General features: G+C 43.3%; 2 protein-coding genes across 3 annotated transcripts in view; one reads left to right on the forward strand and one right to left on the reverse strand.

Moving 5' to 3' along the window:
- The window catches only part of LOC121284821 (plasma membrane ascorbate-dependent reductase CYBRD1), a 39,214-nt gene extending 37,809 nt beyond the window's left edge, over positions 1-1,405 (reverse strand). The window contains exon 1 of one of the 2 annotated variants that reach the window (XM_041200568.1): positions 860-1,405. In XM_041200568.1, the coding sequence (XP_041056502.1) occupies positions 860-1,046 (187 nt within the window). In that variant the 5' untranslated portion in view covers positions 1,047-1,405. The remainder of the gene's footprint in view (positions 1-859) is intronic. The other variant, XM_041200569.1, reaches the window with a different exon arrangement.
- On the forward strand, positions 1,261-23,418 carry LOC121284822. Its single transcript, XM_041200570.1, has 4 exons — positions 1,261-1,379; positions 2,677-2,997; positions 6,965-7,209; positions 23,236-23,418. Exons 2-4 carry the CDS (start codon positions 2,810-2,812, stop codon positions 23,274-23,276), a joined length of 474 nt encoding a protein of 157 aa, XP_041056504.1. The 5' UTR covers positions 1,261-1,379; positions 2,677-2,809; the 3' UTR covers positions 23,277-23,418.
- The last annotated feature ends 422 nt before the right edge of the window (positions 23,419-23,840 follow it).

Below are 23,840 nucleotides of genomic sequence, written 5' to 3' on the forward strand. Positions count from 1 at the left end.
AAATGTCTGACCCCTATCCAATCAAAAAATGATTTCATTTTGATATAGAAATGATGATTACTACATACACAAAGTTAAAAGAAATGCAAATTCCTGCTGAGAAGTGTTAACCTTAATTTGCAACAAGTTGACTGTGTCTACTTTAATATTTTTAAAGCAACATTATTATTTCTAATGATGTAAAACACTTAATAATTTTACAGCAATTGGAGCTTACCTATTTATGTTCAGCAAATATTTAATCTATGCATATTTTTCTCAAAAGGAAAACTAAGTCACAAAATGGATGAAATCCCAGTTTTAAACTTTACTCAACGACCCCACATGACCAGACAATGAGGTTATTGATATCGCTGTCAGAATTTGTCACCTTCGCTCAATATTTATTTATCGCTCAATCTTTTAAGGATTATATTTCCATTTTTATAGCGCTGTATCTAAATGACACTAGTTCAAGTGCATAATTTTACAATGTACAGATGTTGACATAAGATCACAGAATAAGATCCGAACAAGTTATGGTATATTTAGTGAAGTGTACTTGCTCTATGAGAAAGAATCGATCAACCCCAAAGTTCGGATACACACGAACACAACAGGAGCAGGAGTAGACCCTATGGCCCGTCCAGCCACCATTCAATATTCACGAAGCTGATCCTGGGCATCATCAACTACACTTTCCCGCTCTCTCCTCATATCCCTTGATTCCTGAGACCCCATAAACCCGTCTGTCCAACCATTCCACCCGAATGCAAAACCAGTGAACAGTTGAACTGTGATGTATAAAGTAAATCCACTCACTGCCGCTACCCAGTTTATATTATTCAGCCCAAATGTGCAACTGAGCACTTATACACACCGAATCCATTAATGAAGATTAATCCTATGGTGCTGAGGACTGGGTGCCAGTTAAATTCAAGCAGTCCCTGGTCCCACGCCAATCCCCCTCTCCAGTGCAGCACCCAAAACGAAACTAACACAACCGAGAGGCTCCCCAGCAACGCAGCGGCCATCAGAAACCCAACAAACTGTCGAAAGTTCTCCATTTCTCGAACTTTGTCTCTTCCCAAAGCAGCACAGCTCTGTCGGCTGGTTAGGTTAACTCCGGCTATTGGAGCGAGTAACTCCGGTTATTAGCAGTCACTCCAGCTGTTGGGGCGAGTAACTCCGGTTATTTGCGGTGGCTCCGGTTATTAGCAGTCACTCCGTGAGGATTCCTCGGGCGCGGCGCACTCTCTTGGATGAGAGTTGGGCCGTTTACTGAATTATATAAGCAGCTGCGAATTGATCCGTTGCACTACATGGATTTTATTTTTTTCGGGAAAAGACCGTGTCTAGTAACTAAGACGTCACTTTTGACAAATGAAATAATTTACAAGGTGTTGTATAATTTTCTATAACGGTACGCATGCGCGAGTTAGCACCAAACAGCATCTGAAATATTTCAGTGGCCACAGTTATGCTCCAGGTACAGTTAAATCCATTAAGTAACACAGTTGACAAAAATAGGGTATTTTTGCAGTATTTTAAATAGTAGCCAAGAAACCATATAAATTAAGGGTAGTTATTTGAATGTCGTTGCTGAGATTTACAAATGTCACTGAACTGTTCCAATGGAGTAGTTTACGAAATGGCTCCAGTTACAGTTTCCTGGAGATCGTAAAGTTGTGAAGTCAGACTCCATCCAGCCCAGTGAGTCAGCAATTTTAAGATAGGAAAATATAAGATGGATTGAGAGAAAAATAAATATCACTCCTGCTTTGGGTAAACCAGTTACCATTGTTATATTTGAGTTATGGCACAATAGGCTAAAATACTTTTAGCTCTTTGTACAACTTAACATATTTGATCTTTTGAAATGTAAACTATTATTTTTGAATAAAAGCAAAATACTGCAAATGCTGGAAATCTGAAACAAAAACAGAAAATGCTGGAAATCATTCTCCACAGATGCTGCCAGACTTGCTGAATTCCAGCATATTCTATTATTTTTGAATTTGTTTTATGACTTCACAAACTATGTAGGAATCCAAATCATAACAATTCATCTTTCAGCTTCCCATTGCAGCATCAAGCTATTTTCTTAAACGAGTTTGGTACCCCTGCCTTAAATACCTTTCTTGGTCTCCCATTGCAGCTTTTTAAATGAGATGTTTCCTGAAACATGTCCCAAAAATTGCCCTTCGTAAGAGCCCTTGCAAATGTGAAAGTAATGTTTTGCATTTACTTTAGCATTTTGAGTATCATCTATACTTGCCCCTCTGAGATGTGTATTTTTCAATTTGTAAGGCCCAAACTTCATAAATACGTAACTGCACACAATAACCATTCAACCCAACTCTCTCCATTCCGTATGAATCTATGACTTCCTATCCCCCATACTTCATCCGGCTGCCTGTTGGTTGATATCCGAATCAAGCCTCCACTACTTTACCCTGACTATTATTCCTCTCCAAAACCACTTGCACATACTCTGTTACATTCCCCCATCCCCCAATCCTGCCCCATCAGTCCCTCAGCAACCACCTGCTCTCTAGTTCCATCCTCCAAGTTATCATCAAAGGTATTTTGTACTGATTGAATGTCAATTAACTGCTCTGAGAATCCTTGCCCCCTCTTCTAACCCCAGTGGATAGTCACTAACTACTGTTCCTCACTAACTTATTGTTCCTGCAGATTGACCACCTCTGGGAATATGCATTCAAGCAAACAGTTTGAGGTCCACCCAGACATGTAGTCATCCCAAACACAGGGCAGAATCACCAACTCCTGTTAGTAGCGGGTGTCATGGCAGGCGTGAGCGGATAATATGGCGCGAAGGCCAAAAATCAGTTTCATGCTGTCATTAGTGGGCTGTGTTTCCTGCCGTTGGACATGGGAACTTCGTTGTAATACATCTGCATATCATTATAAGCCCAGCTCACTGGAAACATCCCCCACCCCCACGCTGGATCATCTGAACACCCTGCAGATGTGTTTCCCAACAGCATTTATAAGGTATGTATCTGGCGAGCTGCAGTTCGAGGAGGACTCTGAGGTGAGTGCACAGTAATGTTGCGCAACACTGGAGAGCCGCGCATTCAGGCAAGTCGCTTTTTCCTGGCTGGCTGACAGTGCTGTGCTGGAGCAAGGGCTGCCCTGCGGTTGAGGCGAGTGTGGAGGGTTGGGGCAAGGGCTGCACTCTGGTTGAAGGAAGTGTACAAGCACGTGCGGGGGGCGGGGGAGGGAAGTGGCCATTGATTAGGGCAATCTTGTACAAAGTGACCATTTCGCCGCAGCTGAGACAGTTCAGGTGCAGCTGCGTTGAAATGCTTGAAGTCGTGTCTTGAGCTTACCTGCCCACTCAAGCAATGCGGAGGTCTGAAACTGCCACCAAATGCTCCACAGCTTTTCACTCTTGGGCACAGACTGCAAACTAATGAGCGTGGACTGCAGAACAATTGGAAGACTGCGCACATTGTATAACCTCCTTGCTAAAGCTGACCATGGAGTAGTCACTAGATGAGGTGCTCACAGCCCCTTGAAATGTCATCACCTTGGTTTGAACTAGTCTTCCCCATGATTCAAGCTAACTGTGCAGCCTTGTAGTGCTGGTTTGGAGAATGTCTGAACTGAGAGCACAGCATGCAGTCCAGTGGGCAAAGCTGCCGCCAATTGGTCAGGGGGAGTGGGGTAGAGGTGGGTGAGGTCTTGGGCAGCCATGCAGTGCACTAAACTCTGGCTATCCAAGTGGTTGCCAGCGCTCTCCAGGATGTGATAAGGTGCCTTCAGACTTAACCAAGAAAGATTCTTAGAGCACCCAAGCTAACCTTGTCTCTTGCTTTCATCCTGCAGGAGGAGTAAATCAGGAGCCTAGTGCCTGGTGACCTAGCTGTACATCTCATGGCTTGCAGAGAGTGGAGAAGGAGAGCGATGGAGGCAGAGGGAAGAGCAGCATCCTCAGTAAGAAGGGGCGGCTGGGGCTCCTGCACACGATGCTGAAGAGCCACAATGAGCCATCGCTGGTTGGCACCTAGCTAGACCCAGGGCCTATAGATGCCACCTTTTGTTCCTGCAGGTGACCAGTGTTGCCGAAGACTGCCTAGGGAACTGGTTGGTCACATCTGCCACCTGCTGCAGGATTTGATGCTATGGAGGGCATCCACTGCGAGTGACCATGAAAATGACTGCGGTGCTTAATTTTTATGCCGGTGGCTCCTTTCACGGCTCCTCAGATGGTCTCTGTGGGATATCGCAAGCTTCCACCCACAAATGCATCCATGAGTTCACGGATGCCATCTTCACAAAGGTACCAACTTTGTGCATTACACAAAGTAAGGGACCAGGAATGCCAGGATTTAAAAGCGCTGGGATTTGCCCAGATCTCAGGTTTCCCACAGGTGCAGGATGCCATCGACTGCACTCACGTGGTGCTCAGATCTCAATGACAATGAGCAGTTAACTATGTCAACTGCAAGGGCTTCCACTCATTGAATATTCAGCTGGTGTGCAACCACCGCTACCACGTCCTGCAGGTCTGCGCACAGTTCCCAGGGACTGTCCATGACTCCCAGATTCTCAGTAGGTCTCAGATCCATGACATCTTCAGGGTCCACTCCTTGGGGGAAAAGGGCTACCTGCTGAGGACGTGGCTGATGACGCTCATATGGCGGCCTCAGACTGCAGCAGAGAAAAGTTACAACGAGACTCATGCTGCAACTCGCATCTTGCCGGACACTCCTGGAGTAATCTGGGTGGTTGGCCCTGGGGTGTGCACCTGCTGATCCTCTTATCTATGGCTGCCCGAGGGCCACTTGCTGACTCCTTGAGGAGAAGGGGGAGCTAGAGTGAGATCAAGCTGTCTCGCACCCCTCTCATATTGACAATGTTCGAGGCCAGCTATGACATCAGCGATGGAGTTCAGCCCATGCAGCAGTGCAGGACCGATATCTTGGACCAAGGTCTCCATGGCGGCTGCTGTCCTACCAGTGTTGACCTCGATGCGTTGGCATGCCAGCGCTATCACCTCAGCCTGAAGGCAGATGGACTCCTCCATCATACCTTGCATTCTGAGGATTGCAGCAGACAACCCTTCCTGATTTTCCCGAGCTTGTCTTTGCAGCTCCAGCAACTGAAATATGACTAAGTCTAGAGCCTTGTCATCTGACTTGGACTCAACAGATTTCTGGCCTCCAGCAGACCTCTGTGTGCCAGAAACCTGAGAAGTCCTGTTGCTGCCTGCTGTGGATCAGACAGTGCAATATGCTTACCAGATTGTGACCCCGAGGCTACTCTAAAACTAGATCCCACCGAGGTGTATATCTCCGTGTTGGTGTGGGTGAGCGTGTGATGGGTCTTCATTTGGGGTTTCAGCAGATTCTTCTTCCGAGGTGTCTTCGGGGCTTGAGTCGAGGACCTGGGTCGTGGACTCCCTCGGCTTTTTCCCAGATGTGCCTGCGAAAGCATGGAGAGATAATTAGTGCATGGCAATGGCCTGTGAAACAAGATACATCACTCACAGCATGGTGGTCTGATGGATGTTGCACTGCTGGATCCTCACTTGGTAGAGTAGCGCCGACCTCACTGTCAGCACAGGAACGGTCCAGATCTTTGTTGGCCAGCTGTCTGACTCTATTTTCAAAGTATGTTAGAACTTTAACGTTGGGCATTCCTCCACCAGTCTGCGACCTCTCCCTCTTGTGTGCCAGTTTGCCCTGCATAAATACCGATGGAAAAAGTGTAAGCAGGATGCCTGCCAGGCCAGATGATAAGGATGCTTGGCACGTGTGAGTGGTGAATGGACAGGATGAGCGAATGATGTTCCTTGAACCAGCAGTGAGGGAGGGCCCTATGGATGTGTGATGGGTTTGTGAGTTGAGCGTGACGAGAAGAGTGACTTACCCTGGTGGAATGGAGGAGATCATTCATCCTCTTTCAGCACTGGGTGGCTGTCCTCTTTTGCAGGGCATTGCCACCACCTCCCAAGCCGGATTGGTGATGTTACTGCCCTTCCTGTGGCCAGGGCAGGGATAGGGGACATCATGGTGGTCCTCCAGGGCATATGAAATCACGGGGTTGTATTCTTTTTGCCTTTTGAGGCCATGTCTTCTTTGCAGCAGTCCTGGGCTGGAAGCACTGAGAGGTGTGTGTGCAACTGCACTTTAAATATGGTGCCCGGCGTGAGGAAGCGGCGAGGAAATGGCATGGCAGGCGAACGAGAGCCCGCCTGCCATCGAAACAGCGTGTTTCCCGGGATGCCTGATTAACAAGGCGGGATTGGGATGGTTTGGCATAAAAGCCGCCATTGTGGCTGGCGGGTAAAACGTTCTTTTTTTCCGCCTGCTACCGTTTTTAGTGCAAATCTGGGATGATTCCGCCCACAGGAACTATCCCAGATCTCCCACATTGCACTGGTACCAAAGCAACCAATGTTTTCTTCTTCCTCTTACTAAACCATCTTCTAAAGTTTAATACAGTCAAACGATGTGATAATTTAAACCCTTAAGCAGAAAACTCAAAATGTAAATTTAAAATTCAATTTCAACTCACAATGTATGCAGTGACAATTTACATTTAAACAATTAAGTAAGGTGGCATTAGCCCCAAATTGCCCTTTGTTAGACCCACATATATCAAAAACTGGTATGCTCATATCTTAACTCTGGCATGATTTTGTTCCAGTACCTTGTTATATTACAGTTACTTTTATGTTTATAAAGCTCCAATGTTCAACATCTCCACTTAATACCGAATATTTGCACTCAAAATCCTGCATCACTTTCACCAGTGATAAGACTGCCTCACTTTTACTTCTATTTTCACCTTACACTATGCAATAAAGTGCTTATTTGCATTTATTTCTGTTTACAGTAATGATATATAGGGAAACGTGGATGACTTATTAGATAAGATAGCAAAGAGATAAATAAAGTAACAGAACAGTGAGAATGTATAGAAACAATAATTATCTGGGTTTTGTACTCAGAAGTGAAGCAACAACACTCAACACAGACCACGAGCTAAAGTTCACACTTAACATGATTGTGGGGATGAGAATTCCACCTGGACTGCAGGAGGATTCCCTCGTGACGTGGGCCCCAGTGTGGCTCTGCAACATATTTTTAATGCAAAGGACAGAGCATGCGGCGCAGTGGATGGAAGCCAAGGCACAGTCAAGCTTTCAGCAGCAGAGGACAGACCCACAAAAGTCAGCCTGCAGCTCAGTGGGAGGTAAGTATTATTTAACTGAACTTTTCAACTTTCAAATATTTGTCAAAACTGTAAAAACCAAACTTCTTAAAAATTTTAAAAACTTTAACATGGATGAGTAATTGCATTGGATGGTTTGTAAAAAATGAGCTAAGTAAAATTAACATTTTTTAAAAGGGAGTGCAAAGTAATGAATAGTCTCTAAAAAAAACACATTTATAGAAAAAAAGATGGCAGGGTAAAAGATGGGTAGGTGGAAGGGACTGTCATAGCTTTACTAATGAAGGCCTCAACACATTCCTCAGCGTGACAGAGGAAAAGTGCCAGTGACTTATCGATAATAATAAGCGTAGGGTGCCAGCAAAAAATACCATGTTAGTGTGGAAGAAGTTTGCAGAGGCTGAGTGCTAACAGCACCACGTCACGTGAATGAAACAGTGTCATAAGAAATTAAATGATTGATGTGATATGCTAGGGTTTGTACAGTTCTTGAAAATCTTTTATTTAAGCTCTCTTAAAATGTTACTCAAATGAAGAGCTTGTATGTAGGTGAGTGTTTAGGATCAAATGAAATCAAGTGATCATAAAATTCAGTTGCCACTGGAGAAGGGCCTCACTAAGTGCTTGTAAAAGTCTCTTACTTGCACTCCAGGGGTTGAGGTGTGAAATTGCCAAGTGCCAAGTGGGCTAGTTTAGTGCGTTGAATGTTGCACTCTGACCAACTGTTCAACTCTGGCAATGATTTAACAGTTTTATCAGAGTGAAGTTTGGCTTTCTGTCATTTCACATTGATTTTGTCATTCATTCCTGTCACTGCTACTGCCTTCAGTAGTTCTTTTAGCTATTAGAAGAGTAGTTTGGGTGTGGCATGACATTAGTCACTAGACTACTTTCCATGCTTCAGTTGGTGTGTTTCTCCACTCTAAGATCGCAGTGTACACATCTGTGCTGGATCGTTGATTTTTTGATGATCCCTTTGGTAATTATCATTGCTGCTGCAGCCTTTCCATTTGACTGGAGATAGTGTGGAGATGATGTTTATGCTGAATTTTCCATTCATTCAAGAAGGGCCTTAATTCTTCACTCGTGAACTGAGGGCCATTTTCATTCATCACTATGTCAGGAATGCTATGATGACTGAATTGTGCTTTCAGTCATTCTACAATCTTACTGGTAATCAATGATACCAGCTTATTTAATTCCCCATATTCCGAATAGTAGTTGACAGTGACGAGATAGCCAGTTCAAAAGAAAGAGGTCTACTCCAAACTTAATCCATGGTCTGTCTGGGAAGACGTGAGTCACGAGCGGCACTTTTGCTTAGCATAAAGTTCATTATAAGCACTGCACTAGCTGATGTGGTCCTTAATCTCATTGTTCATGTTTCACCAGTAGAGCACTTCTCTTGCCTTCCTCAGACGAGACCATCAAGGACACATCTGTTCCTTGATAGCTTACATGGATGCAATTCAGCATCTCTTTTCTCACCTCCTTAGGGATAATGACTCTAGTTCCTTTATACAAGATGTCATCTTTGACAATCACTTCATCTCTGTATGCCCAATACTCTCTTATAGCAACAGGTGTGTCCTTGATGGTTTCAGGCCATGCTTTCAACACTGCTTCCTGTAGCACTTGGAGAGTTGCACCTCATTGTGTAGTTCGCTTGATCTGAGCAAGTAGCTAGTCTGTTAGATTCAATGTCTCTGCTGGATTGAAAAGTTCCAGAGCATGTCATGCTGTTACTTCTTGTTGAACCTGGAAGATTTCACACTCAGTACTCGCATCATTAACTTCCTTCAAAGGGCATGCAGCTCTCGACAGCCTGCCGGGGATGTACATCTGCTTCCCTTGCTTGTTCTTCACTTCCAAATGATATCCCTGCAAATGAACTAAAATGCTTTCCAGGTGCTTCGGAGCAGATAGAAGTGATTTGAGAAAGATGCTTTGAATTGGTTTGTGACTTGACTCTACCATCACTTTCTCTCTCAAACAGGTACTGATTAAACTGCTCATAAGCAAAGACAATAGCAAACTCTTTCTCAATCCATGTGTAGCTTTGTTTAGTTTGATTTGATGCTCTAGATACAAACGCAGCTGCATGAGGGTTGTTCCATGTCCGGTTGCGCTAGCATCACACTGCAGACATCATAGTATCTCAGCACTGACGTCATCACGAGTTGTTTGATGTGAGTGAAAGCTCCTTCTTGTTCTGTGCCCCAATATCACTGAACATCCTTTACAATGAGCTTGTGTAGAGGTTCACATTCTGATGACAAATTGAGCAAGAACTTGGCTAGGTAGTTCACAAATCCAACAAATCATTGCACATCTTTCATATCTGTTAGTTTCTGCATCTTGCTACAGCTCACCCTCATTTCAGGATCAGGTTGAAGTCCTTCCGCTGTCAGTACATGACATACATTTTAACTCCAGCCATCTTCAGTTGCAGTTTTTTCTTGAATAGTTTCAGGTTCATCTGGCAAGCTCCCTTTAGCAGTTTCACCTAACTCTGATCATGCTCAGCGAAGCTTCATCCATCACATTTCCATATCTATAAACTAACAGATCATCTGTGATCGCTTCCACTCCTGGAAGATCATTGACTATCTCATGTTGTCTGCATTGATACTCTTCTGGAGCAATAGAAATGTCAAACGGCATGCACAACCATCTGTACCTCCCAAATGGTGTCCAAAACGTAGTCAGAAAACTGCTGTTTTCATCCAGCTTCATTTGCCAATGTCCATCTTTCGCATCGAGGATGGTAAAGAACTTTGCCTTGACAAGTTGTGGCAAAATTTCTTCAATGGTTGGCATTGGATAGGGAGATCTCTTCAAACCTTTACTGAGATCCTTTGAATCTATGCACACTCTCAGCTTTCCAGGTTTTTTCACTGCTACCAACGCTGCTAATCCAGTCTGTTCAGCAGTCAATGGCTTGGTGCAATGTGAAACATTGCAAATCTCTCCTGGTACAAGCTTTTTACTTGTTTCAGCTGAGATGAGTGGATTTTGTTTTGTGCCTACTATCTGGAACTGTAAATTCTCTTTCCTCCCATTGTCTTGGGCTCTCAGGTTAGTTTGTCCTCTTGGGGTGAGCATCATTCCATCATATAGCCCCAACTTTACCTTGATAACTTCATTTTCAGGTCACCATCTTGAGCAACTTCACAAGGTCTGTGAAGCTCATGATGTTGTACATAGCATTGGTGCCTAACACTTTAACTTGATGCTCTCCTTCTGCAGTCATCATTCCAATAGTCACAAACCATTTTTTATCTTGAGACTTGATGGTGCCAACCTTCATCAGAATCATTGTCTGACATCCCTCCAGTAACCATCTTTATAGGCTTAACTCAGCAGGTCTGGCAGCATCTGTGGAGAGAGAAACAGTGTTAACATTTCAAGAACAATATGACTCTTCAGAACAAGAGCCATGTTGGAGAAGAGAGTCATATTGGACTTGAAATATTAACTGTGTTCCTCTCCGCAGATGCTGTCAGACCTGCTGAGTATTTCCAGGTATTTTTGTTTTTGTTCTAGATTTCCAGCATCCGCAGTATTTTGCTTTTACCTTTTATATATGTGTTTGTTTGTGTGCAAGGAAGCATTTGAATGTGAGCTTTAATGTGTTTTCTTCCCTAAATTGTCATTTGTGAGTGTAATTCAGCACTCTAGAGTTGAAAGCCCAGATTAGATTAAAGGAAAAGTGTACTCAAACATTCCAAAGTTTTGAGTATAAGGTTTGAGTTGAGATTTCTGGCAAAAACCGCAATTTGAAGGTATTGTAAAGATAAAACAGGGTTTGCCTTTGTTTGAGATGAACCAACCCTTGTTACCACCCTCTTGCAGGCTAGTGGGGAATAACCCTCATCACCAGCTTCCAAGCTGATTGGGATTGATACATACAAATTGGTATTCTAAAATTCTGAGGAAAAAAAAAGATTATCTGAAATTCAAAAGGATTCTAGGAAAACCAAAAGACATGAACACACGGTCTAGGCGGTTCCAATGGATAAAAAGGGGTTTCTTTTGAAGAGATTAATTAAATATTAAAGGAAATCTGCATTCCATAAGCACTGTAATTTGAATTTGGGACAATCTTGAGATGTAAGGTGCAGTGTAATTTAACAAGTTACTTTTGAATAACGAGGATGCGATCCAAAGATAAGAAATGTCGCGATAAACATATGGGACTTCTAATCTGGATACAAATCATTACACATGAAAAAGAGGTTGTTTTAATTTTGATAGAGTAAATTACAGTTCTTACAAAGTTTAAAAATTTGAGGTTTGATTCTTGATAAAGTTCTCAAAAGGGAATTTTCATTCTAAAGGGTTTTTGACAACAATTGGCACTAATTCAAATGCTGCAAGCTTTTGTATTTGTAAGTCTGTTCCCAAAATGTGAAGTTAAGCTCAAGACATTGACAAAGTTTGGCAGAAATCCAATTTTTGGCCAAATTAATGAATCTGGGATAATGTTAAAAAAAAGTCATACATAATTTAGTGGGTTACTTTTGAGACAATAAGATATTGTTTGAGAAGAAGATAAGGAAGCAAAACATGTCAATGCCTGGTTTCTGTTTTAAAACTGTTGAGAGAATAATTTATTGGACTGTAAAGTCTCTCCAGACAACCTGAACAAGATAAGATGGTAGCTATTGCATGTGTAAAATGGTATGAGGAAAGGATTAAGGGTAGGAGAAAGAGTTAGGGAAAGCTGAAGAAAGGCTAAATAGATGTATTACTGACTATATTAATGTGCCTGCGAGCTACAAAGAGTAAAACCACAGGATTAACACCATGATGACAGGCAGAGTTAAGTGGCTCCCAGAGAGAACTGCCGCTGGAAGTGGAGATAGTGAGCCATTGAAAGATAGGATAAGAAGGTGCATTGTAGAGTTGTGTAAACAGCTTAAGGAATTGAGGTCCGACATGAGACAGCAGCAGGAGATAGTAAACTGGAAGGAGTGGGGTGCCTACCCAGATGGATTCAGGCCAGGGAACTCATTTTACAGGGAGGGTCATTAAAGAAATAATAAACTGATGGAGATTAAACAGAAATTCCAGATTCCTTACCACCCTCAGAGTCCAGGGATGGCAGAAAGGATGAACTGAACTTTAAAAACATCTATAGCCAAAGCAATTCAGGAGACAGGGAACAGGTGGGCCACTGTATTGACCAGCATTCTGATGCGCCTTAGGGCTACACCAAATAGGACTACCGGGTTCACCCCATTGAATTGATAACCAGAAGGGCCATGCAATTACCTGAAGGCATTATAGTAGGAGGAGGAGATGTAGGGCCACTGAAAGGAAAAATACAGGACTATGTAAGGAAATTAAGTAAGCAATTACATGAGTTGAGAGAGGAAGTTAGGGACTGACAGATGACTAAGGATATGGAAACAGGCAAATCCAAAGAGCAACAACGGACCACCCAAGTGGGGAATAAGGTAATGGTCAAGGTGAGCCCTAAGCGAACAGGGTTTGGCCCAGGTGGCATGGACCGTACTTGTAGATATGATCCTGGCCAAGGGCATGTTAGCGCTGGCGTGGGAAGCCCTAACGGTCAAAGTCAATAATGACACCTGCCTTCACCCTGGGCAGTACATATTACTTCCTCAAGGAGGAAGTGGGGAATGGATAAGAAAGCCCAACACCTGGATTACGGATCAAGTCACTACACGGACACATCAAATGAACAATTGGGAACAGGACCCCCAAGTGTGATCACACAAAGAGTTGTAAGAGTACTTTACATTTAACAGCACCAGGGCAGCCAATTCGTTTGACAACACTTGAGTGTAACAACGGGAACTTCACAGGATGGTGGTACTTACCCAAGGGTAAGGACAATGATAAACTGACGAATGCACTTTTGGGGATACACCTCAGCGGGAAATACACACCCAGTAACACCTCACTAAGCATAAGCATAGACACGAGTGGTGGGGTAATGATAATTGGGATTTATGACAATAGAACTGGACTGGGTTTGTGGTATGGGGGATGTAGAACTTAAGCGTCCCCTACCAGTTTTTTATCAACAAGCATTTGGATGTACCAAGAGATTAATGTGACCGCCGGATGGACAGATCTACCTCCCTTTGTTTGGGAAACGGGCCTTGAAGGACAATATTGTCAAGAAACATGTAAATATGTAATAGATAGGCATGATTGTTATGATACATGATGTTTTACTTTGACTATATGTGGATATCAAAGACCCACTCAATGTCCAGATGTAGTAAGTCCCGCCACAGATGGGATAGTCAAGAAAGGAAAGTCAAAACCATTATTGCATGATGTAACTATGGTCTCCCTGGAAGTGACATATAATATCTCAGGACTACTGTCAGTATTGCATGCCACTTGTCACAGCCACCAGAATTCCATAAAATGGGCTAGAAGCCAACTGGAGAGGGTAGTTAAAGACTATAAATTTTGAATCGCCCAGAGAATTAGAGCAGGCTAGGTTAAAAAGAAGTATACTAGGCGATATTGGAGGGCTATTTGGGAGTGCCAATTCCATCCTTAATTCAGGTCAGATCTATGACTTAAATGATTATGCCTCCTGGGTGGCCGCTGAGACTGCCCAAGGGTTGCACTTCAGTGTGCGCGGAACAGAGCATACCCTGACAGCCGTGGAGCTACAAGGAAAAGGTCTGCTACTGATCCTTAGGCAGACCGCAAACGGGATAATAAACACAGCCGAATCACAAACCACAGGGAGGGCATGCGATATGCTAGCACGAGATTTATTTAATGGGGTAAAATCCGACATTGAAACTATCAGGTTCGGAACAATTCCCGAACACATGTTCGAGTCAGTTTACCAATTAAACCTCATAAATTTATGCAAGAAGCGGCAGGAATTGATGATTACACAACCTCAAGGTGGAGGAGAGGATGGAGTTATAAAAGTTATCATGGCCATTCCCCAAGAACATCATCCAAACAGGGCTTTCCTGAACAGCTATAGGTTTGAGTCCCTAGGATTAGATAAAGGGAGGGTGGTATTCCACGTAGGGCTACGTGGATATATATCTTATGTAAAAGACATGGTACTAATGAGTACTGGAGACTGTTGTTCAGAATCAAGAAATTACATTGTGTGTTCATGTCAAATGCTGGAGGTATTTGCAAGCACAAGCAAAGTTACATTCACCGCTTTACTGATTCAGGAAGCATTTAAGGCAATTAAGGCGTCCTCAGTGGTGCTTCATGACCAGCGAGGCAGGTTCCTTTATGGGGACTTACTTTGTGCTACCAACTCGAGTTTTTGCCTACAGATGACCAATCCTTTTACTATAGGAGACTTTCATTTGCCAAGCAGAACCACAGGATACTTGTTTAGCCCTTGGTTGGATGACACATTGTTCACTGATCAAGCTCCTGTCAGAATAGCACGCCTAGTCATGCAGGAAGCCACAAGAATAGCTCGCTCGTATGTGGAAGCTTCTACAGAGCACAGGGGCTTGTGCCAGTGGATTTAGCCACCCAATCGGCCAGGAGATTAGCCCAATCAGCTACTTCCTATGCTACGGCCAGAAGATTGATGAATTGGTGGGAGATTGTTAGAATGGGTATGACGCTAGTCACAGGAATTATGCAGTTATGGGCTATTGGACTCTGCTGCTACCAACATAAAACCTGGAAAGGGACTCTCCGGGCACGGACAGCAACAAACCAAAGGTGTGCATCAATTCCCCGATCTATGCACACTCCAAGGGGGAAGACAGGAAAAGGGAAAGTTAGATTATATAACCAGGTGGTTTAGGATTCCTCTGGCGGTTTGGACAACGGGCCACCCGAAGGACCAGAAGAGGAATTCTCAACTTAAGGTGTGGCCAGCTTGGGCTTTGCCAAGGGCCAAAAGGAGGGACTGTTAGGGGAAAATTAAAAATGCTAAAAGAGAACATCGTAAGAATTTACTGAAAAACCCTTAAAATCTCCAGGCAGACATGGCAGCTAAACATATTAAGAGTTGAAGATTACCAGATGAATATTGCACAGCCTTGAAAGTCAGACTGGAGACAAAAGCAGGACATAAATTATTTTAAGTGTACTCCCCTCTCTCATAAGGAAGGGGCTGATGGTTTTAGCTTAGAAATGGGAAGACATACAATAGAGAAAGAGGGAACTTTGATGAAACACAAACAGTCTTGAGTTGTGGGAACCAAGGTCTTTGCATATGTGTTTTAATTTTGATTGGATAATACAATTATGTATTCATCCTTTAGAAAAATTGGTTAGCAAAAGTTTATGTACTCATTAGGATAGAGTTAGCATGGGACCGGTGTGTCGGTTACCGATTGGATGTATTCAAATATACTCAAATGTATTATGATAAGAAAAAGTACAAAAGTAATGAAATGTAATCAGTCTGGAAGCTGGGTGTTCATTCTTAGGAATGATTGCGGCTCCCTTGTGTGTGCTTGAATAAAACAGGTTAAAGGAAGCCTGAGTCTCTGTGGTCGCTGTGTGATCGGAGAGTCTAACTTCTCCTCTTCAACTGGCCTATGTGGTAGTTGCAGGATCGGAGGGTGTATCCTCTTCAATATATTTTGGTGTTTACCAAGGGTTATTTGTAAAGTAATCATGTTTAACTGTGTGCAGGTGATGAGCTTTAATTGGAGATTCACTTGTGCCCCTATAAATTGGCAGTGATTTTATAGAGCCTGTAAGAGCAGGAAAAGTGGGGTGTAGAGCAACTGAATTAGGTGGGATGCGAAATTTCAATTTCTGACAGCAGGTTCAGATGCAGAAATGAACTCAACGGTGTGTTTGCGACATGTCAGGCCTTGCGCCGTCTTGTGACGGGTTCATACTTGTAATACATTTGCTTGCCATGAATACTCATTAGCATAAAACGTTGTTTAATGAAGTCTTACTTCAAGATAAAGTCAGCGACACATGAGAATCTCATCAGAGCCAATTCACATTTGTTTAAAGGTGGTGTGCACCAGTCAGCTTTGTGCAGTTGTGTTTGAGGTCAGTGGTTTTCATTGATGAACTCTAAGACACAAGGGAGGGGAGCAGAAGAATGATAGCTTGCATTAAGGCTCAGGACTGGTGAGGGTGAGTCCGTGGAGGGGTGGGGGGGTGGTTGGTGGAAGTCGGGGTGGTGTGGAGTAGGTTTGGGGATTTTAGGGCACTGAGGAGTGAATTGGGAAAGGCCTGTCATCCCCTTTTATTCATTCATGGGATGTGGGTGTCGCTGGCTAGGCCAGCGTTCATTGTCCATCCCTAATTGTTCCTGAAGAAGGTGGGTGAGCAGCCTTCTCAAAGCACTGCAGTCCCTGTGGTGTAGGTGCACCCACAGTGCTGTTAGGGAGGGAGTTCCAGGATTTTGACCCAGTGACAGTGAATGAATGGTGATATATTTCAAAGTCAGGATGGTAAGTGGCTAGGAGGGAAACTTCCAGGTGGTGGTGTTCCCATGAGTCTGCTGCCCTTGACCTATATGATAGTAGTTGTGGGTTTGGAAGATGCTGTCTAAGGAGCCTTGGTGAGTTCCTGCAATGCATTTTGTAGATGGTGCGCACTGGTGCCACTGTGCGTTGGTGGTGGAGGGACTGAACGTTTTTGGATATGGTGCCAATTAAGCGGGCTGCTTTGACCTGAATGATGTCAAGCTTCTTGAGTGTTGTTGGAGCTGCACTCATCCAGGCAAGTGGAGACTATTCCATCACACTCCTGACTTGTGCGTTGTAGATGGTGGACAGGCTTTGGGAAGTCAGGAGGTGAGTTGCTCGCTGCAGGATTCCTAGCCCCTGACCTGCTCTTGTAGCCACAGTATTTATATAGCTGGTCCAGTTCAGTTTCTGGTCAATGAAAACCCCCAGGATGTTGATAGTGGGGGATTGAGTGATGGTAACACCATCGAACATCAAGGGATGGTGGTTAGATTCTCTCTTGTTGGAGCTGGTCATTGCCTGGCACTTGTATGGCATGAATGTTACTTGCCACTTGTCAGCCCAGGCCTGGATATTGTCCAGGTCTTCCTGAATTTGGACGTGGACTGCTTCAGTATCTGAGGAGCCGTGAATGGCGCTGAACATTGTGCAATCATCAGCGACCATCCCCACTTCTGACCTTATGATGGAAAATCATTGATGAAACAGCTGAAGATGATTAGGTCTAGGAAACTACCGTGAGGAACTCCTAGGTGTGGTGGGGCAGTAAGTCCAGGGAAGAAAATGAGAGGCCTAAAGAGTGGTGTCAGTACTGTCCAAATGTGGGTCCATCTCAGGGTGTAGGCTGGCAGTGTCCTTACAGGGCTTTGAGTTCACTTACAATATTTCAATTATCCCTGCTGAGTGTGATCTCGGACAATGTCCTTTACAATGCATTGAAAGAAGGGCCAGCTGAGCCTCCAAGTTCAGCCATGTCCCACAGAGTGGTGAGTACAACATTGGCCACTAACATGAACATTCAATAAAGAGCAAACAAAAAAACACACTATTATTTCTTCCACAATAAAGCAAATGCCCCTAACTCCCATGTAACCAACATGCATGCCAACCATGTGGCATGTCAGTACATTTACCTCTCTGACTAAGTTAGTCTCAACAAATAGCAATGACGTGCATATGAATAAAGTGAAACCAATGTAAGGTGAATTAATTGCAAGTGAAATTTAAATTTGAAAAAACACCCATGCCATCTTTGTGCTCTCAATAAGTCTAATGTTAATGGCAATGGAGTTGAGCAGGGAAGTTTTGGCTGTGATGCAGAGCCTCTCTGTTTGACCAGGAGAAGCTCTTTTATAGCCCACCTGTAGTTACAACATTGTCATCTGATGGTGAGTTTCACCATCCCCCGTCATGGAATCGCACGTGTTACCCATGCACTTTAAATTTCCATTGTAGTCGCATGGGAAATGGGAAAAGCAAGAGAGCGGAAGTGACGCACACTTCTGGTTGCTTGGTTGGGAATGGTGAATCATTGAAAATTCCACCCAAAGACACAGATTGAAACTGTGATGGTTGGGTGTTTGGAGATGTATGCTTGTAATGTGTAACTCTGTAAATAAATGCCTGTAACTGTGAAAAGTTCTATCTTTTACCAATTGTGGTATTAACACCACTTGCTGTTAGGAGCCCTTGCCACCTCTGCTCCGAGCATATTAAAATCCAACCCTCCATTACAAAGTAAAATCAGTGGGTAACAGGCCTAAGACACAGGCATAGATATGTGAGTGGTTAGAGGGAAGGAAGCAGAGGGCTGCCATAATATGAGGAAGGTTACATTGAAGCAGGGGAGGTGATAATGCAGTGGAATGTGTGTCCTGTAATATGTGTGAAGTCATGGACGCTACAGGTGTCCTAGATGACTACATGCAGGAATTGCTGCCAGCTGCAGAAACTTGAGCTCCGGATTTCGGAGCTCGAGTGGCAGCTTGAGTCATTGTGGCGCATCCACGAGGCTGAGAGCTATGTGATAGCACGTTTGGTCACACCGCAGCATAAGGGCCTGGAGACAGAGAGGGAATGGGTGACCACTACGCAGTTCAAGAGAAGTAGACAGGTAATGCAGGAGTCCCGCTCACAAATCGGCTTTCCATTTTGGAAGCTGGTGAGGGCACTGGTTCTTCAGAAGAGTGCAGTCAGAGCCAGGTTTGTAGCACCATGGGCGGCTCAGCTGTACAGGAGGGGAGGAAGAAGAAAGGAAGAATAATAGTGATAGGGGATTCATTGGTTAGGGGAACAGATAGGCATTTCCGTAGCCGTAGACATGACTCCAGGATGGTATGTTGTCTCCCAGGTGCTGAGGTCAAGGATGTCACAGAGCGGCTGCAGGACATTCTTCTGGGGGTGAGTCTGTATTGGTACCAATGACTTTGGTAGGAAGAGGGATGTGGTCCTGCAATCAGAATTTAGGGAGTTAGGTAGAAAATTAGCAAGCAGGACCTCAAATGTAGTAATCTCTGGATTACTCAGAGTGCCACATGCCATTGATACAGAAATAAAGGATAAGTCGTATGAATGCATGGCTGGAAAGATGGTGCAGGTGGGAGGGCTTTAGATTCCTGGGACACTGGGACTGACTCTGGGGGAGATGGCACCTGCACAATCCAGATGGGTTGCATCTGAACAGAGCTAGGACTGAGTTCCTTGCAGTGCGTTCTGCCTAGTGCTGTTTTGTTAGTGCTCTTGGGCGTTTTGCTATTGCTGTTGGGAGGGCTTTAAACTAACTCAGCAGGGGCGTGGGAACTAAGAGAAAATATTAGTGAGGAATGACAGGGTGCACAAAATACTGGGAGAGACAGATATCACTTGCATAGAGAATAGTAAGTTAATAGATGGAGTCGGGGTAAGGGAAAAAGTGACTAAATCTAAATCAGCGTTACTATGCATATATGTGAATGCATTGAGTATAGTAAATAAGAATGGGGAGTTACAGGCGCAGATTGCCATGTGGAAATATGATGTTGTGGCAGTAACAGAGACCTGGCTCAAGGAAGGGCAGAAGTGGGTGTTAAATATTCCTGGGTACAAGGTTTTCAGAAAAGATAGGAAAGGAGGAGGGTGGCACTATAAGTTAAGGAGAGCATTGCAGTGCTGGAGAAAGAGGATGTCCCAGATGGTTCAAGAACAAAATCAATTTGGCTAGAGCTAAGGAACAAAAAGGGTGCAGTTACATTGCTCGGTGTAGTCTATAGACCACTAACTAGTGAGAAGGACATAGAAGAACAAATCAGGGAAATTACAGAGAGATGCAAACATTATAAGGTAGTTATAATGGGTGACTTTAATTACCTAAATGTAGACTGGGACAGTGGTAGTGTAAAGGGCAGAGGGGAGCAAAAGTTCTTAGATTGTGTTCAGGAAAATTTTGTAGTATGTGTCCAATCCAACAAGAGAAGATGCACTGCTGGACCTGGTTCTTGGAAATGAGGTAAGCCAAGTAGATCAAGTGTCAGTGGGGGAACATTTCGAAGACAGTGATCATTGAATTGTATGTTTTAGGATGATATAAAAGGACGATAGGCAATCCAGAGTAAGAATAATTTACTGGATGATGGGGCAAGAACAGAGCTGGGCCAGATAGACTGGAATGAAAGATTGGTGGGAAAAACTGTAGCTGAACAATGGGCCACCTTCAAAAAAAAATTGGTTCGGGCACAGTCAAGGTATATTCCATCGAAAGGGAAAGGTAGGGCAAACAAATCCAGAGCTCCCTGGTTGAGAAAGGAAATAGAAATTAAGATACAGAAGAAAAAGTGTGCTTCTGACAGTTGTCAGGTAGAAAATACAATTGAGAACCAAGATAGATACAGAATGTTCAGAGGGTAGGTGAAAAAGCATATTAGAGAAATGAAGAGGGATTATGAAAAAAGACCGACAGCCAACACAAAGGGGATCCCAAAGTCTTCTATAGGATATAAATAGTAAAAGGATGGTAAAAGGAGGAGTAGGGCTGAATAGAGACCTAAAAAGGAATTTATACTTGGACGAAGGGGCCATTGTTGAGGCATTAAGTGAATACTTTGCATCTCTTTAACAAGGAAGTAGGTGCTACCCAGGCCATGGTGACAGATGAGGAAATTCTGTCACTAGAAGGGCTCAAAATGATCAGGAGGAAGAATAAACTGTTGGCACTTAAAGTTGACAAGGCACTGGAACTGGATGAGATGCATCCAAGGATATTAAAGGAAGTGAGAGTAGAAAGTGCAGGGGCACTGGCCATATTTTTTCAGTCTTCCCTAGATTCGGGAGGTGTCAGAGGACTGGAGAATTGTAAACGTTATGCCTCTTTTCAAAAAAGGTTGTAAGGATAAGCCTAGCAATTACAGACCAGTCAATTTAACTTCAGTGGTCGGCAAGATTCTAGAAACAATTATTAGGGATAGAATTAATAGTCACATGGAAAAATATGGGTTGATAAGGAAGAGCCAGCATGAATTTCTAAAGGGGAAACCTTGTTTAACTAACTTGCTGGAGTTTTTTGAAGAGATAACAGAAAAGGTCAATGAGGGTAATGCTGTTGATGTGGTGTACATGGACTTTGAAAAGGCATTTGATACAGAGCCACACAACAGACTTGTGAGAAAAGTATTTGCTCATGGAATAAAAGGGACAGTAGCAATGTGGATACAAAATTGGCTGAAAAATAGGAAGCAGAGAGTAATGGTCAACAGATATTTTTCAGGCTGGAGGAAGGTTTGTAGTGGAGTTCCCCAGAGGTCCTTGCTTTTCCTGATATATGTTAATGATGTAGATCTTGATGTGCAGGGGACAATTTCAAAGTTTACGGATGATATGAAGCTTGGGAGTGTTGTAAACTGTGAGGAGGACAATGTAGAACTTCAAGAGTACATAGACAAGTTGGTGTACTGGGCAGATAGGTGGCATGTGAAGTTCAATGCAGAGAAGTGTGAGGTGATGCATTTTGGTAAGGAGAGCATGGAGAGACAATATAAAATAAGGGGTGAAATTTTGAAAGGGGTGCAGGAGCAGAAAGACCTGGGTATATATATGTGCATAGATCATTGAAGGTGGCAGGATTGGTGGAGAGAGCAGTTAATAAAGCGTATAGTATCCTAGGCTTTATTAATAGGGGTATAAAGTACAAGAGCACAGAGGTTATGCTGAATTTATATAAGACACTCGTTAGACATCAGCTGGAGTATAATGTGGGCACCACATTATAGGAAGGATATGAACACATTGTAGAGAGTGCAGAAGAGGTTTACAAAAATGGTTTCAGGGATGAGAAACTTCAGTTATGAGGATAGATTAGAGAGGTTGGGACTGCTCTCCTTGGAGAGAAGAAGGCTAAGAGGAAATTTGATTGAGATGTTCAAAATTATGAGGGGGCTGGGCAGAGAAGGAAGGGAGAAGCTATTCCCGCTTGTAAAAAGGGGGAGGCGGTGGCATAGTGGTATTGTCACTGGACTGGTATTCCAGAGACCCAGGTAATGACCTGGGGACCCAGGTTTGAATCCCACCATGGCAGATGGTGAAATTTGAATTCAATAAAAATCTGGAATTAAAAGTCTGATGATGACCATGAATCCATTGTCAATTGTCATAAAAAACCATGTGGTTCACTAATGTCCTTTAGGAAAGGAAATCTGCCATCCTTACCTGGTCTGGCCTACCTGTGACTCCAGACCTTCAGCAATGTGGCCTCTGAACAAAAGCAATTAGGGATGGGCAATAAATGCTGGCCTATCCAGCAACACCCACATCCCATGAACAAATAAATTTTAAAATGTTCAAAATCATAGGGGAGCTAGACAGGGTAGGTAGGGAGAAGTTGTTCCCACTTGTACAAGGATCAAGAATGAGAGGGCACAGATTTAAAATGATTTGCAAAAGAAGCAAATGTGGCATGAGAAAACACTTTTTCACACGACAAGTGGTTCGGGTCTAGAATGCACTGCCTGGAGGTGTAGTGGAGGCAGGTTCAAGAGGGCACTGTTTCTATTCAAATAATGTGCAGGGGTACGGGGAAAAGGCAGGGCAATGGTACTAGGTCATAATGCTCATTTGGAGAGCCGGTGCAGACAGGATGGGCCGAATGGCCTCCTTCTGAGTCATTAAGATTCTGTGATATGTGTCAGGGGTTTGTTACTGGTATACGCAAGTGACTTGTACTTGCAGGTCTCAATGTAAGGGTTATGATTTGGGGTTTCTTTCATCTCAGTTCTAGATGTTTTTGGCTTCCATTTCTTCAGACTAATTTGTCTGATGAGCTCCAATTCCTTAACATCCCAGAGAGTTATTTTCATTTGCCCTGATATATTCAGAAAAAACTTTTACTATGTCCAGGAAATGTACAAGAAGTTCTGTCTAGGCGCTTCTGTGCCTTCATGGGATATTTTCCTTATTTCTAATGAGACATAAAAACTTGTTTCAGGTTTTAACTGCCAAGCACATTTATTAAATAGAAAAACAAGTAAATAGTAGCAGAATCAGTTTTTTTTTTACAATATTTAGGTTTAGCTAATTCCTCAAAGTAAATAAAAAATAGCTTTGACTGTTAGTTTAAGCTTTGCTATTTTTTTTCTCTTGCCTTATGGTTTAGCACCAACTGTGAAGCCACCTGGTCTCACCAGCCCATTTTGAAGATTCTCAATGGTCTCTCCTTGAAAACTCCACACAGGCTCACTCAAAGGGTTCAGATCGGCTCCCTGGTTTGACAAAAAGAGGATCATAAATAACTTGAAGCAGTGACTGGGACTAAACATAACAATCTTAGAACAAGTTCACACACAAAATTTGTATTTGAATTGAGCAGCTCTCCCCCTTCCCCAAAAAGCTGTCATCATCAAATCAACTGGTTGTTGCAACATTGTATTAAGTTAGGCTAGGATAGGAGTTTTGTGAGGGAGGCTGCTTTTAACCCCTCATGTATTGTGGTGAAACTATATTCCCTTCTGAAACATGCATTATCAATGTTGGACAGAATGCAGATTCTTCATTTTTCTTCAAATAGAGAAATAAAGACACCATGAATTCTTCTCAGGATAAAGACACAGAAGATATTTTAAAACCATTGCAATATTGGTATTGTTGCATTTTCTTACAAAATTTGTAATGTAGAAAATCTTTAGACTTGAATGAGTCCTTTGGGGCTGTCACAAGGCAGTTTCAAACTGACATCACGAAAACTTGTGCACTCAATAAATT

This window comes from Carcharodon carcharias, chromosome 12 (assembly GCF_017639515.1).
Source record: "Carcharodon carcharias isolate sCarCar2 chromosome 12, sCarCar2.pri, whole genome shotgun sequence".
Taxonomy (NCBI): domain Eukaryota; kingdom Metazoa; phylum Chordata; class Chondrichthyes; order Lamniformes; family Lamnidae; genus Carcharodon; species Carcharodon carcharias.

What these genes read in the sequence shown, in the direction of transcription:
- LOC121284822 (XM_041200570.1), top strand. Translation starts at nt 2,810, where the DNA reads ATGGCGCGAAGGCCAAAAATCAGTTTCATGCTGTCATTAGTGGGCTGT. An exon ending in TTCCCAACAGCATTTATAAG is followed by an intron (nt 2,998 to 6,964) that starts GTATGTATCTGG and finishes TTTTGTACTCAG; the next exon opens with AAGTGAAGCAACAACACTCA. An exon ending in AGCCTGCAGCTCAGTGGGAG is followed by an intron (nt 7,210 to 23,235) that starts GTAAGTATTATT and finishes CTTATGGTTTAG; the next exon opens with CACCAACTGTGAAGCCACCT.